Source organism: Clarias gariepinus, chromosome 20 (genome assembly GCF_024256425.1).
Source record: "Clarias gariepinus isolate MV-2021 ecotype Netherlands chromosome 20, CGAR_prim_01v2, whole genome shotgun sequence".
NCBI classification, from domain to species: Eukaryota; Metazoa; Chordata; class Actinopteri; order Siluriformes; family Clariidae; genus Clarias; species Clarias gariepinus.
The window spans coordinates 12495001-12512805 of NC_071119.1; the positions used below are offsets into that span (position 1 = coordinate 12495001).

At 38.6% G+C, this 17805-nt stretch overlaps 1 protein-coding gene across 3 annotated transcripts in view; it reads right to left on the reverse strand.

The window, feature by feature from the left end:
* Positions 1–10611: 10611 nt before the first annotated feature.
* adgrl3.1 (adhesion G protein-coupled receptor L3.1) overlaps positions 10612–17805 on the reverse strand; it is a 192976-nt gene continuing 185782 nt past the window's right edge. Inside the window, exons 22-24 of one of the 3 annotated variants that reach the window (XM_053479671.1) lie at positions 16476–16601; positions 12833–12850; positions 10612–11620 (exon numbers count right to left, since the gene is read on the reverse strand). In XM_053479671.1, coding sequence (XP_053335646.1) covers positions 10758–11620; positions 12833–12850; positions 16476–16601 — 1007 coding nt within the window. In that variant the 3' untranslated portion in view covers positions 10612–10757. The remainder of the gene's footprint in view (positions 11621–12832; positions 12851–16475; positions 16602–17805) is intronic. The other 2 variants (XM_053479672.1, XM_053479673.1) reach the window with 2 other exon arrangements.

Here is a 17805-nt window from a genome sequence, read left to right on the forward strand (position 1 = left end):
GTACCCATATAGACGTCATTATTTTCCATTTAAGTCAAATCTAGTTACTTTGCATGTGAATATGTCTAAAAGTATAGCTATTATATAAATTGTACCATTACTCATGCTTGAAAAGAATGGTAATAGACATCATAAAAAAAAAAAAAAAAACTTTAACGGGCAATTAATTTCTCCGAACTCCGAACTGGGGTAGTTCTGTGGATAAGGTGTAGGACCACTGATCAAAAGGTCCCAGCTTCAAACCCCGGCACCACTGTTGGGCCCTTGAGCAAGGCCCTTAGCACTCATTGGCTCAGGTGTTAAATGGGCTAAAAACGGCGCCCTTGATAAGGGTGTCTGCCAAATATTGTAAATTCCAAAACTCAGCTAAGACAAAATAGGATGATAAAATATTATCCATATAACTGTACTTCTAGACCTGTTGCTTGTTCAAAACCACATTCGGGCTCTTGAAGTCTTGTATGCTTGACTATGGATGTGTATAGCACTTTTTAATCATCTCTGAACATTGCCTGCCAGTGCCTCAAATACATTATTGAAAGCTATGAATTTGTGATTAGGATTGTATGCCATAGCCTGTATTTGCAGGACAAACTTAATAAACGCCTCCACACATGGACTCTAACCACCCTGTCAATTCTCTCTCGTTATAGAAGAATTCAACACAACTGATGGCCTCATGTCAGGCAAAGCGCCTGGGTGCCTGAGTTAACAATTCCAATGGATTTTCCACCAGTACTTAGGAACAACTGCAAGTCTGCCAAAGTGCACCCTTTCTTCTAAAACAAACACAAATCAGACATGCTATTTTGTAGCTGTCTAATAAACCTAGTGTTGCAATTCCTCCCACCCCCAAAAAAAGAAATAGTTTTACTGTTTATAATACAGTCCATTCCTCATTTCAGATGTTTACTTTTAGACTACACAACTAATGAGTGTCATTAATTAATCCCTTCCCCAATAGAAGGACAGTTTCATGTATGTTAAGTGTCTGCCTTGACCCAAGCATTCTAACGACCTGACCTAACCCTCCTGGGGGAGGAACTCCTAAATAACGTGCACAGATTTTGTGTACCCTGGACACAGAGTGCTTAATGCTGAAGGACCCCTCCACTGAGTGTGAACAACAAAACAACCATTCACCGTAGCCTTGAGCGATCACATGTACGAATCCTTATGACGCCACAGTCATCGTTGGCCTGGGAATAAAGAGAGCAAAACATCCGGTGCTGGCTAGGTGAGACGGATGACACACTCTGTCTTCCTCTGTCAAGTACAAGCACATGAGACAATTGTGGGCGTATGAGCAGGATAGATAACACTTTCTTCTGAGTGTGCTACATTCTTCGGTTGGTTGTTGGCATGTACTGTAATAGGGGAGAGCTGGCTAAAAGGACAGAATTGATAAGGCCGAGATGTCCTAATGATTCCTCCATCTAACCGGTTAACAACCCAGGGACATCCCCCCCCCCCCCCCCTTTTTAGCAGGTTTGGTTGAGGATATGCAGCGTAAATACATATATAAAGTTGTACCATAGTGCACCCAAAGCCAGAAGCTCCAAAACACCAAGAAAAAAATTGTTCTGTTTTGGTGCTGAAAATAAGGCAATAAAGGCAATAAACTTCTTGCCTGAGGTATTCACCTCTGTGCACTAAAGCATACTCCCATCACAGGCTATGAAACAACACATTAAAGTGGCATTCACTACCCGAATAGCCATACTTATAGTCCTTCACCTGCATTAAGTTTTTTTTTTGCAGAATAGAAGCGCGGCTTGTTTTGCTTTGCTTGAATAAGCCTGTGTTCAGTTACAGTACATTAGCGATACCCGTTGCTCTGCTACATTACAAGTTTTGTGACGGGTTGCACAAGGATTTATGCAAGAGAGTCTGAAGCAGCTTCATGTGGCTAAGGCTACCAGCCATGCTAACTGCCATATCTTTTTCATTCCCACAGTATCGCGGCTAAAGTTTAAATAGGACACTATATTATTTTCCTATCCTATCCTATCCTATCCTATCCTATCCTATCCTGTCCTACATAATAACCATCTGAACCTTATTCCTGGAGAACCACTACCCTGCAGATTTTCCCTGGTCTACCACACCGACTTCAAATAAGTAAAGGCTGTTAGTTGATTAGTTAAACCAGATATGCTGGTAGCTGAGAAAAATATGCAGGGTAGGTGGTCTTCTAGGACTGGAGCTGAGAACCGCTGCTTTGAAAGAACTACAGACTTTGTCAGGTAAGGTGAAGGACTGAATAACAGGAGTGGTGCCATGGTGGGTTTAGTGATAGGTCGAGTGAAAGGCACCTACCATCACAAGATCTGTCACTTCTGCCCATAATAAACGTTGAAAATCTACAATACCTCCAGGCCTATTCTGCAAAATCCATCAAACAGACAAGATACTTAACACTGGCTAGCTGAAACAGACTAGACATGCAGTAAGCTAGCAGATGTTGATCTGTAGTATGGTATTACAGCATCCAGACCTCATACCTGTCACCAAGGCTTTTGGACAAGATGCAGTGGAGTAAATGAATTAGCATATGATATTATTCCTCCCTGGCCCAAGTAATCAGCAAAGAAATTACCCCCAGTAGACCATTTGCTTGGGTCCACCACCTTTGACCATGGTTCAATCAAGTATTAAGCATTGTCAAAACTTTCCTTCACAACACTGCTTAAAGATAAATTCAAAGAAGCACTTTACCAGCACCTCCATTCTTAGACCCTCTAATCACCTTCTGTCCTTTGCAGCGGAGATGACTCAGAGAAATGAACACTGGAGCTATTAAAGTACACAGACCAGCCAAATTCCACCCCTGTGTGCTGTATACATGGAAAATAGGTCCCGCTGAGAGAAATGACAATATGGGTAATCAGGAACTCCTAGCCATTAAGGCAGCACAGAGGAGCGGAAACCTTGCTTTGAGGGGACACTATTCATTTCCCGTATTAACCAGAAATAGTGCTTAAATCCTCTTAAGGCACTTTTCTTCACCTTTCATTCTCACATACTAATCCGGTTCAAAGGAAACTGAAGAAATGCTATGATGACACCAGCGAAGAAGCCATCCGACCTAAATCGGGCATTGTACCATATGTCCAGTGGGGAATTAGGGAAGAAATTTAGCCTGCTCATGCCGCAGAGTGCTCCGGTGCAAAATCACTTTACCTAGACTATTGTGCATTTATAGCTTGCTCAGGTCAGCCATTTGCTGCCCAAACAAGAAAGTTGTGTCTCCTCCACTCAAGAAGGAAATTACTCAAAGGTTATTCGATATGCAACCAAAGTAAAGCCCTACATACTGTACATTTCTGTACCAGTCTCAGACTGTTTAGTGTATCTGACGCACTGATTTATCACATTTATGTCAGGCTCACACAACACACCATGGAGAGAGCCGAGGCACTACTCAAGAGTCTCATTAACGTGGATAGTTGACACACTGTTTGATGAAGGAGTTACATCCACTGCTCATGGAGACAGCCTTTTGCAAGTACCTCATTGTAAATATTAGCATCTTGTGACAGTCTAATGGACAGGTAGTGACATTAAGACGTGAGACTGGCAGGTTCTTTTGCAACATAAAGCACAAGTGTTGTTCGGTACAACACGCCCAGGATTTTAATTTCTCAACAAAACTGTCACGTTTTCAGATACAATTTTTTCCTGGAAAGTAATATACTTGATGGAGAAGGAGGAGTTTGGGGGCGTTCAAGTCAAAGCAGGACTTGTGATCTCATTTGCAAAGAATAAAGGTTGACATTTACAGAAGACTTTGAGCGCAGTACAGTGATGCGACTCTTTTTAAAGAATGACCAGGTGCGGAGATCGCTCGTTCCTGAAAATCGGGGAAAATTTTCAGTGAATGGAACTCCAGATCTTTGAAAATCGATGGATAACTTTTCGCCACTGTACATACAATCATTCACCAGCACCACTCGCACATGACAGGAACATGGCTGGGAGTGATTGACACATCCCCTGTACAGTCCTGACCTCTAGGTTCGGACCATTAAGGATGTTCCTGGGAGGCCAGAATTTTAGAAAGCAGTTCAATCATCACCCTGGTGTAGTCTGAAAACATTTTACCATGATGATATAATATTCACGCACTAGTGAAACACTGGGATAAGTGCATTATTGTAAAAATAAAGTGAGTTTTTTAATCTCATAACTGTTCTATCAAAAGTCGCAGTTTGACTTGAACGCCCATCATCGATATGGTGTCTAGAAACTGGACTAACTGGTTTGCAGCCCAGCCTCGTGTTCAGAGCTTGCTGAACTCCAAACATCAAGGCTGAGAACAATACTACCTGCAGCATCATCATGGGCTGTATCTGCGGACATTCAGGGCTGCTCAATAATTGATGAACTCCACTATGGAATCCATTAGTAAGCCTTAACGATGGGGGGGTTTATACTGTACGCTCAGAAGAGCAAGCGGCAAGGAGACAGGTTTTTATTTATTTTGAGGTCATTTTTAAAGGATTTCTAACAAGCGACAAAGCATGAGCATGACAAGTGGGTTTTTTTTTCTTTTTCTTTTTTTTTTTTTTTCCAGAATATATTTCGGAATGTTTACATTTTTCTTTCCATTTTGCTTTCACTTGTCTTTTTGACTTTGTTAAAATAAAAATAAAAAAATTCCATTCCTAACAAGGATGTACTCTACTTTGCCTTTACCCAAAAGGCCACCATCCATCAATATCTGTAATGCAGTTGACCACCTGGTGTTACAATGATGTGCATTAAAAATTTCTTTTTTAAAAAAAAGCTTCCATTGCATTATTACTCAGTGCGACTTCACTCACAAGTGAACAACAAGCTCGGGCTTTTTTATCTTTTTATGTTCAGCGGTCTAAAGATAAGCAGGATTAGATGTTCCTGTTTGTTTATGCAGTCATTTAATAAACTCTAATATCCTTATCATGCTTCAAATATAATGTATCCTTCATCTCTCCTTTTGTTAGAGGACAATGTCGGAGAATTTTATAGACAGCGCTAATCGATTCCAAAACCTATATTCTGAGCTATATTATTTTAGCTATTTAATTAACCCGGAGGTTATTCTCTAATGCTTTCATCTGTCTATCCAGCCATTTAAACTAAACTCAATTTCTGAATCTCAGCTGAGTATGGAGGTCCCAAGATATCAGAAATGAACTGGGAGATGACGATAAGACACTGGGTGATACTAATTTAGATCCAGCTCATGGGGAGTTCAGGGACTCGTATCATTTCAGCGTAATCAGATCAAACTGCAGTAAATGGAATGTAAATTAAGTAAAAAAGTGAGTAGGTAAGTAAATAAAGTCAGCGAAAGCAAGTAAATAATTCCAAACAAAATTATGGTGGACGGTATATGTTGAGACGAGATCGGATTCCATTCGGTTCTGAATGAGAAGAAGGCAGCTAAGGAAACCTGTGAAATGTCTGTTTCTTTCCTGCGCCAGCACATGAAGCACAACTGCTTTAATACTTTACATTTTGCCTTTAAAGATGATGCACTTTCTTTTTCTGTATGGGTATGGGAGGCAGATTGTTAAATGACTCATGTCTCAAAAGCCTTCAACTCTTCAAAATGTGCTGTCGTGGTGCATACGAAACCCACACGCACGCACTCACAAGTCAAAGGCAGGATGGACCTCAGGAGAATGCAGTCTAGCTCCACATTCCTCTTGAAGATGGAAAAAAAAAATCTTCTCAAAAGACTCGAGTGTCTGTCAAAATTACTGTTAAATATTCATGAACGCAGTAACATTTTGTCCGGAATATTCTCAGAAACACATGCATACACATTTACACACTGGGTGACTGACATTTGTGTGTTTGCAGACAGTACAGGTGTGTTTGCACGGTGAGACATGGTAATCAATAGTACGTAATTACAGCATGTTTACGCTCCTGGTACCGGGCAAATATTCAAAGTGTAATTCATTGAAGACCTTATTGAAATGGATGAACACACCATATGGACATTAAGTGGTTAAAAAATGGTAATCACTCAAAGCAAAAGCAGTTTCTAAACCTGAAAGAAAATCTCTTTTTAAAGTTACTGTATATCAGCTACTTTGGAAGTACTTTGCAATAAAATCGAACGCATCAAACAAGTAGTCTCAAACCCCTGACCCTCTGATCAGCAACCCACTGCCTCAAGCATCTGAGCGACTAGTGCCCCAGATAACATACCCAGAAAAGTATTCTCTAAAACAAATCTTCATCGTATTATGTGTAACAACATGCAGTATAATCAGTTTCTTATCATTACCACTTCAGTAATTCCATTTAAAAAAAAACATAATAATTTTTTATATTTGCTTCAATAAATAAAATACAATTATGAATTAAATAAATGACAAAAATAAAAGACAAAAAAAAAAAAATCCTAAAAAAATAAGAAATCTTGTGATTAAAAAAAAATCCTTTTTTTAAAGACCATATATTAAATTTGTATTTTTTTTTTTTAAGCATTTGATTTAATTGGGCCTGTCACATAATTTCCAAATAAAAAACAATTTAAGTAAAATGAGCTCTGCAATTAAATAAAATAAGAAACTTTAATTTGAAATATAAAAAAAAAACTTTTTGCTATTAAAAGACAGAAAACGAATGCTTTGCTTTAAGGTTCACTTAATTAACATCATTTCCTGCATTCGTTTCCATGAACAAGCCATGAATTTTAGTGTTAATTAGCCTGAAGTTATTTTTTTTAGCCTTAAGACTCTTTGAGCATATGGTTCCTGGGTTCTGTAGAATCTCAACAGGGAATTTAAAGACTAAGAAGCCAAATATGTAAAACTTCCCAAAACATGACCAGAGTGAAATGGAGTTTCCCGTTTTATTTTTTGTTTGGTTAAAGAGTAATTTATAGCGTTTTTAATGCAAGAAACACTGGAGGGGTTTACTATGCGACAGGTCACATGGTGCTCACGTTAAAAGTTTGATATTTAATGACAATGAGATTTAAAAATGTATCAGTGTGTCAATCAAGGAAGTAATTATTAATGATCTTGGACTTGTGAAGTCCTCTCACCTATTAACTAATGCACACTGCTGGAGATCGACGTTCACTCAACTCTTTGCCACTGCAAATATCATCCATGAATTTTACATCAAATAATAAATAGTGTCCTCTTGACTAGCAATTTAAACCTTTCATTCATGCATTTGTTTTTTAAAAAAAGATTGCCTAGATTTCTTTATCTTTCTTTCTTTTTTTTGTACTCTGTATAGTTACTTGCCAAATAAATTAGATTTTTCTAAATATCACTTATGTGATATACACCAGGAATTGAGAGAAAAACCCAAAGTTTATAAATAAAATATTAAATATTGATTATAATTATTAATCTTAAACAAAACATAACATTATACTTATATTTAAATTTTAATTGGTTAGAGCCATTTATTTGAGACTCCATCCCTGGAAATGAAAAATAATCTTTAAAAAAATTCTATTAGTCCCAAAAAAGCTAATCTGTAAGTGCAGACATGGTGCATGAAAGGGTTACCAATTCGCAGTGATTTGCTGGAGGTCATACAGTATTATTATTTTTTTGTTTGTTTTTTGTGTGCTTGTTTTCCATATTAAATCTTGAGACATACTGTCATTTGTAGCAACAGGGTTGAGGTTTAAGTTCCCTCTCATTGTTTTCGTAAACAAGTTTTGACCAAATCGATTTAGTTAAGAATTTCTAGTGGCATATTAAAACTGTCCCAGTGCAAGAAAAAAATAATTAATAACAATTTGGAGAGACCACGTGTACCTGTGTGCACCTGTAAGTGGTGGCTAATTCTTAATCCTGATTGGTCCACATAGTCCTAGCTAAATTAATTGGTTAAAAGCATGTTGTTATAAACAGAAAAAACATCCCAGTGGGCACAGCTAGGGCTGCAGGATGTCTTCAAGACCATACAGACTCCCTGCGGGGGACACCCCGGATGTCTTCACATAGTACTTATTAATATTTTACTAAGAAAGACCTCTCGAGTTTAAAAAACTTTCTACAGATGACCTGGGTGAATGTGCATTTAACATTTATGAAACGAGGTCCTTTTGTCAGAGTTCTGCAACAGCAGGTAAGTTTTCAGCCGTGCAAAAGTCTGGGTTTATAACTGTTATATAATGTAAGTCAAATATGGAATTCACCTTAACTAGCATTAAATTATATTCAGCAGTATATTTAACAAACTAGGCATGTCGGCTATGTTAGCCATTAAAAAAATAATAAAAGAAACGTAAACTTCCTCAATATGTACCTCATTTACTCATCGTCTATACCGCTTAATCCTGTATTCAGGGTCGCAGTGGGCCTGGAGCCTATCCCAGAAGTCTTAGGGCATAAGGCGGAGTACACCCTGGACAGGGTGCCAATCCATCACAGGGCACACACACACTCACTCATTCACACACTACAGGCAATTTGGAAACGGCGATTAGCCTAATCTGCATGTCTTTGGACTGTGGGAGGAAACCGGAGTACCCGGAGGAAACCCACCAAGCACGGAGAAAACATGCAAACTCCATGCACACAGAGACGGGAATCGAACCCGGACCCTGGAGGTGCAAGACCACCCGCATAACTAATTGGACAAATTCTAAAGCCAAAAGTTGTAGTTGTAAAATTCTAGATTAGAACAATTCTGTGAGTTATTTAAAGTTCCAGTATTTGACCGTTTAGCTAGAGAGGCACATGCACTACTGTCAAGACTTACTGTACAGTCATCAGTAAATACTTGGAAACAACAGTGCCCTTTATTGATAAAGATTAAGGCATGCATTTGTTTGTAGTGGATGCTAAAAATTTAAAACCAACTGCGTGTTAATGCACTAATTTCGAAACATTGTAGAAATTAATGTGTATTAAAATAAATAAAATAAAGTCTACTGACAGCCGGAGTCAGTAAAAAACCCACAAACTCAAACTCACCCTTGACAAAAATCTCCTAAATATCAATTCAATCATTTTATTTGTTGGCAAACAACTTTCACTGTTACAACAAATATTAGTTATGAGCTCATTCAATTTCGAATGCATATGAAAAGAATAAATAATAATTCCATAGATATCATATTAACAATATTGATGGTAATAATAACCGTAAAAAAAAAAAAAAGGTCTCAGTGCTGATTTGATATTTAAAATCTCTCCTCTACCAATGATCCAACAATTCAGATCTGATAAAGCACCTTGTGGGGATTAAATACGCAGTCACTTTTCTCAGGGACGTAAAAGACATAGATGTGCAAGCTACAGGAAGTCAAGAAAGAGTAAACAGCCCGTTTCCATGGTAATTCTCTCTTCGGCGACATCAAATCTTAACAGTTTGTTCATTTACTTGCAGATATTTTGGATAAATTACATTTATTCCAATCAGAAGGCCCTACACACGACAAGAAAGACCTGGTAGCTAAAGATATTAGACACTAGTACTGTAGATGTTGGGTAGATCCGGTGACCTCTAATTGTTTGGAGATAATCAGTGAGAATTGGAACGGTTTGGAACTGGACACGTTCAACCTGCAGGTCATAAAGCCATCGTTTTCTTCTTTTTGGCCAAAATTGACATCACAAAATCAAAGTAAACAACAGGTCAAAAGCAGAACATTGGTTACTGGATGATAAATAAGATAAATAAGAAATGTGTAGTTGCATGGCTTTGGAAATTATGTAAATGTGTGTGTGTGTGTGTGTGTGTGTGTGTGTGTGTGTGTGTGTGAAGCGGTGTTGGATGGTCACTCCTAATAGTAACTGGGGGTCATAGTGCAGCCGACCAGCACAGCTTTGGGATTGGTCTACCTCTACACAAAAACACATATGCAGGGGAAAAAAAACAAACAAAAAAAACGTATTATCAAAACAATGAGGTGTACGTGATATGTGATGCAAAGGGCTTCTGTACATTTTACATAGAAATCCTGTTTCTTTAGTTATTAGTGCGTATTACCTCTCGATAACTGATATTACTGGAAAATAAAAGTATGAAAAAAAAAGACGCGTCCTTAAGTCTTAAGGATTAGATGTTTTTTTTTTTTTTGTTGTTTGTTTTTTGTGTGAAGTGAAGTGATACTTGGTATACAACAGTAATCAGTGTTAAACAGGAAGGAAGGAATGTGTGCAGCAAAGGATCGTCACCCGAAGTTTAGAGGAATTGTGGGTAGAAGATTATAGTTCAGAATGAGTTCAAGGTCCAGGTCGGTGTCTATCAACATAGATAATCGTCTAAAATGGCAACTATATGGACGCTATCGTTGTATTCACACAGAGGACACTCCAGAGGGTTTATGGCCAGACAGGAGTTGGGAGTTGGGCGAAAAAAGTTGCGTAACGGGTAACTTGACTCACGTGGCTTCTGAGGGAAACAGGGTCAATCAGTACGTCAGTACAGTACATCAGTTTCTTCCCCAGTCTGCTATTCAAAATGGCTGATGGTTTCACGAAAAGAAAGAAAAAAAAGAGCCAGTGTTTTGTACATCTGATAAACCACGCTGGATATTTTGAGTTTGTTGGTACTAGTCCTAACTGAAAGTTACCCTACCTGGTCCTTTTTTAAAATTTTTTTTTGCTAGTGCTAACTGACTCTGGGTTCCTGTCATTGTTTTTTTTTTTGTTTGTTTTTTTTTTGGGCAGCTATCTGCTATCAGTTTCTCTAGGGATTTATCAGTGCAGTAGGTAGTGGTTCCCGTGCCTTGTGCATTGCATCTCATACAAACACGCACACAAAGTTGTGTGCGTATGTGCCTATAAGCTCGTGACCAAGTGCGAGGGGTCTTGCGGCTGCTCTTCGGGCGACGAGTCGTCCTTTTCCGGCGGCGCGATGAACCCGTCGCTTCCTCCGCGGCCCATGTGGTAATAGCTCTGCAGTTCCTGTATGTGATTGCGCGAGCCCAGATTAGGCATGCTCTTGTAGTATACATCATCCCCCTCCGCCATGACTCCTTTCCCATTGGACAAATGCAGCTCGCTCCCTTCCTCATCCTCGTCCTCCTCCTCCTCCTCTTCCTCCTCCTCATCTTCCTCCTCGTCGTCGTCCTCGTCGCGGATGTTGTTCATGTCAGTGGCGTCATGCGGGTGGTCGGTGAGTGTCGGCATGCTGGTGTATAACGAGTCTCTGAGCACATGAGATGAGTGCGTCTCATTCTTCAGCAGAGGGAAGAAACTCTCATTATTCTCCTGCGGAAGGCGCCGGTGGGCGGAGAACGTGTGTAAAGGCGGGTGGCCGTCTGGAGGTGGAGGTCTTGGTGGGAGGAGAGGTGCCTGAGACTCCTCCCTGATGATCTCCAAGCTCAGTGCTGTGCGGGCGTTGTTTTCATCCTCTCTGGAGATCCCCAGTGCAACAGCGGCGGCGTTCTCGTCATCGCGGTTAATGCCTGCCGTACCCGCCGGACTAGGAACGCCTCCGTTGGCGACGTGGTTGGCAAGCTTAGCGTTGGGGTGGTAGGTGGATGCGTAGTTGGCTGTCAGCTCCTTCAGGATCTTCTTCTCCAATGTAGTTGGTGAGGACGAGCCATATGTGAGGTAGTCGCTGTAGGTGTTGCCATGGTTGCCGTTGAGCGGAAGCGTGTCCATGACGCTCGCATCTCGCGTGTTGTTCAGCATGCCTTCTGAGGAAGAAAAAAAAAAATGGATGCTTAGCTATTTTGCATTTATTTCATTCTGATTTGAAACTGATGATATTAAAGCTACAGAATGCAAGCGGAGTTTGGGATACAGCTGAAGTATTTATGACTCACAGAGTTACAGAAGTGTTATGAGAATGAGCAAGAAAAAAAAGAAGAGAAGAGAAGGAAAACCTCTTGACACTGTATTTTAACTACCGTAAACTGCCTGATTAACAACACCTCGGATTAGCCTGAAAATGGATGAAATGAAAAGTGTTTGCTATTCCTCAAGTCTTGTGAACATCCCCAGGGCTGTTGCATTAGATGCATAACTGTTAGGACATGATATTTAATACACTTGACATTTTCCCACTAATAAAACTGTCAGAAAATAAATTACACTTTCTGGGCAAATATTAAATATAGAAAATTATTATGATTATTATTATTATTACCACTGATTACCACTTATGTCATTACTTGCCTTAAAATGACAAATCACATACATAACATGAAAACTTGGGATTTTGGGCGGGGCAAGTGTAAAAAGCGTTTTTAAGTTCTGTTCTCCTAAACCTTCGATATTAAATATTATCAGACCCTCAATATTCAATATTAGAGCAATCATTAACAAATCCAGAAAAGCGCTAGTTAGCCATGACGCATGATGAGCTGTCTAGCTCAACTAATTCACAAGGGAATAACTGCTCAAGTGTAATCTATTACTCACTAGATTCACACCAAATTAGAGGAGAAATAAACGATTCCACTCTGTAAGGATCATTTTCCTCTTATAGTGTAATATCTTTTGTGTGTGTGTGTGTGTAGTCTGATTTCTTTCTCGTCTCAAAGTTAGGGCATGATGACATATCGCTTCACGCGTATGACTTAAGCGTGCAAATTTCATGCCGGATCCAAGTCGGCAGCGCAGTACACAGCAATCTATGATTATACGCACCTCAGGAACATTACAGGATATCACACAGGTTTTTTCACCTCTTTCCTGAATCAATGATGATTTTTTTAAACATTATTTTACCGAAAAATAAAAATCTTACATACTGTAGCTTTAATAGGATATTTTCTTATAATCTGGCATGATGAGATGAGAAAAGAAGAGACGAGAAGAGAAGAGAAGAGAAGAGAAGAGAAGAGACGAGAAGAGACAGAACTGTGAGCTGATGATGTAGGTAATGAAAAGAAAATGAGTCATACTTGAATCTCTGTAGGAGGCTGCACATCAGCATGAAGAGAGAGCGAGAGAGACACAGAGAGGGAACGAGAGCAAGGAAGACAGAGAGAAAGAGAGAGAAAGAGAGAGAAAGAGAGAGAGAGTGACAAAAATAGGAAGGAAGAGAAGGAGACACAAAGGAGAGAGAGTGGGGGAAAAAGACACGGTTACATAGAAAATGTTAATGGTATGCACACAGTGGGCAAAATATATAGTTAAGACAAAGGCCAGGGCAGCTTTTACTGATATAAGACTATAATGATAGCATACATTCCTAAAAAATGGATCGATACGATATGTATTTCTTGACCCCGTTTCTTTAAAGAGATGCTGTCAGTCAGTTTATGCGCAACATTTAGGACAATAAAAAACACACACATTTAAATACAGCAATGCAACCGGTACAACATTTAAAATGTTCATGTTTTACATTGGTGTGTGTGTATATGTGTGAGTCTTAAACTGTACATATACATATACAGTTGAAATTATGCTGCCCTTATAATTACTTTTCATATCTGAAAAGTTTGTGTGTATATATATATATATATATATATATATGTATATATATATATATATATATATATATATATATATATATATATATATATATATATATACAATATGAATTAAAAATATATATGTATATACAGTATATACAATATCCATATATATGAATGTATATATTCATTCATATCGTATATGACACTCATATATACACATTCAGATATTAATTCACATCATATCCTGTACATGGTCGGGGGGCCAGGTCTATATCCCAGGAGACTTTGTCTTATCTCATCATACAGTAGACAGGAAATTGACAGGGTGCCAATCCATTGCAAAGTACACACACAGACTACAAGCGATTTGGGAACTCCAGTTAACCTAATCTGCATGTCTTTGAGCTGTGGGAGGAAACCAGAGTACTCAAAGGAAACCCACCAAGCACAGGAGGAACATGCAAACTCCATGCACACAGATGAACCCTTGACCCTGATGGTGTATTAATCACTACACACCTAGGTTGCACATTTATTGTGAAAATCCCAGAATCAACAACCATGCCATGTTCAAAGTCACTTAAAGCACCTTTCTTTCACATTCTAACACTCGGTTTGAACTTTAGCTCATCGTCCTGATCTACATGCATACTGTACATGCATTAAGTTTTTGCGTTAACAAGCAGTTAAACAGGTGAAGTGGCATATCACTGTCAGTGTATATCTCATTTGCTTACATTAACACAACCACAGTACCGTCATTCCAACCATACTGGCTTGAATCTAATGAAACCCTTACCTTAGAGATTACATGGTGTAACAAAGTCTCAATAAACGATCAGTCTGGGTATGATCTCGAAACACTGAACGCGCGCGGGTGTAATTTCATTTCCCGGGTAACTTATGCAATAACGTTCACAGCTGCTTTTAAAAAAACACACACTTGCCTTTAAGGCAAATCTATTAGTTAGCTCACCATGTGCTCGACATTTTTATTAGTTGAATATTCTTGGAGGAACTGAAACAGTATCTATTTTTTTTATTATTATTATTTTAAATTGTGTAATACAGGCTGTGTGACTATTCTCATTACACCTCCAATATCTGCCCAGGAATCCTGTAAACAACACCTGGATATTACTATCCCTCCCAGTCCCACAGAGAGCTGCACGGTAGATTCATAGCTGTAATAAAGGAAAACGAAATAATCTGATGTTTCATTTAACTCTTAATGTTAGACAATTGTAAATCCAAAAAAAAAAAAGTATGAAAAGAAAGGGCGTATAGATTGTGTAATGCTAATAACTTTACATTGAAATCATTAAAGGTTTGGTGTGCTGGAGCAGGAGGGGCTTCACTTTAACTTCCTGCACCAGGGAGAAAGTGTCACAAAAACTAAAGCGTGTGAATGCCTTTGCATAGGGATTTAATTACAGGGTAAAAAAATTATTACAAATAAAAAAATAAAAAATGGAATCTACAGACTTAAAAAACAAAAAAATCTTTACAAATAATTTATTTAAAAAAACTATTTAATTAATTTATTTCTATAATTACAAATAATTTATTCATATTTTTTATATTGAATTATTTATAAATATAAATTTATCTTTACAAATAATTTATATTTATCTTTATAAATCTTAAATATGTTCGACTACATTAATTCAATTTAACTACAGCATGCAATTAAACAGCCATCAAATGTATGGAGTAAAACCCAAAAATTAATTACGGCTGCATAGTTTGTAACCAACATGAAGTTTGGTTTTCTGATACTTGTCAATCATGTTGTAGTAGGATCAAATCCTGCAGACAGCGGTCAAGAGCTTCAGTTCATATTCACATCAGACTGGGGAAAATTTGATCTCAGTGACTTTGACCATGGGCATGGTGCCAGATCGGCTGATTTAAGTATTTCAGACTCTGCTGATGTCCTGAATTTTTTATACAAAAGATATTCAAGTCAAACCGGGATTTGTCGTCTCATCAGCGGCATAATAAAAGCATAGAACTGATTAACATTTACAGAAGACTTCAAGAACAGTGCCACTGTAGACTTTCTAATCGCAGGAAAACATTAGAACGTCTGTCCGACGATCCTGGCCGAGGTGGCTCGGAGCGTATACGTATATTTGAGCGTATATATTTAGTTAGTGGAATGCCTGGTCCTTAAGAATAAAAAGATAACTCGTCGCCAACCTGCAGAAAGTACAGGAATTGTACACACAAAACATCTGCATTTCCAGAAGGTTAGTGCATGTTGGGTACCCTCGAGTGGCAAAGGGAAGGGACAGGATGGCTTTGATGTACAGAGAAACCTTTCTACCTTAATGGTATCCAAGCACTAGTGAAACACTGGAGTAAGTGCATTAGTGTAGCAGGGGATTATACTGTATGGAGATGGTTTTACTGTGTAAATGATTTATTCTGCAAATCTGCAAAAGTCCTGGTTTGACATGAATGCTCCTCATACAAAATGGGCCACATAACCAAAAAAAATCAAATGAGAATAGTCAGACTGGGTCAAGCTGGGCAAATGGTGCTATTACATCAGAAGACTATAATGGGCTCCACTCATGTCTGCTAATATCATGATGAGCTGAAGACCGGAAAAAAGACCAAGACTGTCTAGTTTGGGTGCACATTTCTGTTCTTGACTTACATGGGTGGACCATCCACCTCAAGGTTTGAGTGGGTATAAAGAGTGATTATTAAGTACCTGTCAGGTCAACCAGTTTTACAAGATCAGCAGTTTCTGAACTACTCAAACCTGGCATCTACTCATCTGGCACCACCAAGTCCAATAAAACCATCACTATTCTGATGTTGGACATAAACCTTAACTGGACACAATCAGCTGACTAGATAGTTGCAGTTCTTCCTATTAAAATGTACATGTATTAGAACATACATAAATATTGGTCATGTTACAGCTCCTAAGAGTCACTGTCAATATAAACCTAGGGACGTTTAAATTAACACTAGTAATACTACTACTATTACTACTACTAATAATAATAATCCAGGTAAATTGGGAAAAGAGTAAGCAGCATAATTTCAAGTGTGTGCAGGCACTATTTAAGTGTGTATTTGTGTGTGTGCGAGTGTGTGCCCATCAAACCTTGTGTGTTGAACATGTTTGCAGAGGGGTTATTGTACACTGAAGACTCTCCCAGCAATGTGTTATAAGGGTTAGTGCCATGAGGACGCAACAAGGCGTTAGAGATGAGATGGTTAGCCATGGTACCTACAATCCATACATAAAGACAGACAGAAACAGAGAGAAAGAAAGAGAGATAGAAGACAAAATAACATTGAAAAAAAAAGTGAATAGAGAAATAAAACGAAAAGAGACACAAACAGAGAAAGGACACAACAGTTAGAATGATGCAGACAACTGGGCAGTAAATCTGCATACAATTCTTTGAAGCCAAGCTATGTCTCAATTGACTCGAGGGGAGTTTGTTCATCGTGTAATTGAATCAATGTGACTCCAGACTCTACAGTATGCAAACCATCAGTGTAATCTGGTGGAACAAAATGTAACAACACTTATGTACTGTACTGGTTTGCTATGTTCAAGTCAAATTTCATTTCATTAACATATATGAAACAAAATAACTTCACACTTAGGAGGCTAGTAAAAAGGGCACATCTTTTTTTTTTTACCCCCCTTTTATCTTACAACCGAATAACATTTGCACATCCACACTAATAATACATGACAGACAGATAACATTGCCCTTTTAGTGTGCATGAGTTTACTCCCATTCCCACCAACATCCGCTGAGAAAACTGTGTTCTTTACCAAAGTAGATCAAGAATCATGTTTCTTTTCGAAATAATCTGGAATAGTATAGCTTTAGCGGTCCGTGACATTTATCTCGGTGTCCTCTGTGTACATTTTCATAAGTTGTTCACAAACATTGCCTGCCTGAAGGTGCTCTTTTAGGTCATTGAGGTATTAAGTGCTTGTAGACACCTTATTCAGAAGCATGTCTACATGGATATGTCTGCCTTCCATCAGCTCTGAGTCTGTATTACTTGCTTTGCTTTAACCAGCTTTTATATGTCCTTCTTTGAGACAATAGAGAACTAATGAGCATGAGCGGAACAATTTATCCTGGTCATTGTCATGGAATACACCATGAATGGGCGGTCAGGCCATCTCAGTGCACTATGCGATGCTATTCATACAGTCGTTCACACATGAGTGAAGAGTATGAATGACAGTGGCAATGCTACTTGGACCGTTACATTCACGTGGCAATGCTACAGTAGTGCTGCACCATTTGGCCTTCCAGTACCTACAGAAGTGTAGTGTAGTCCATTGCTTGTGCTTCCAGAAGTCTAAAGGAGAGGTTTATGATTTCCATCAGGAAGTGCTAGCCAATCTGATCATCTCAGAATCACACTATTCTCTGTCATTTTTCGATTTTTTTTTTTGGGTA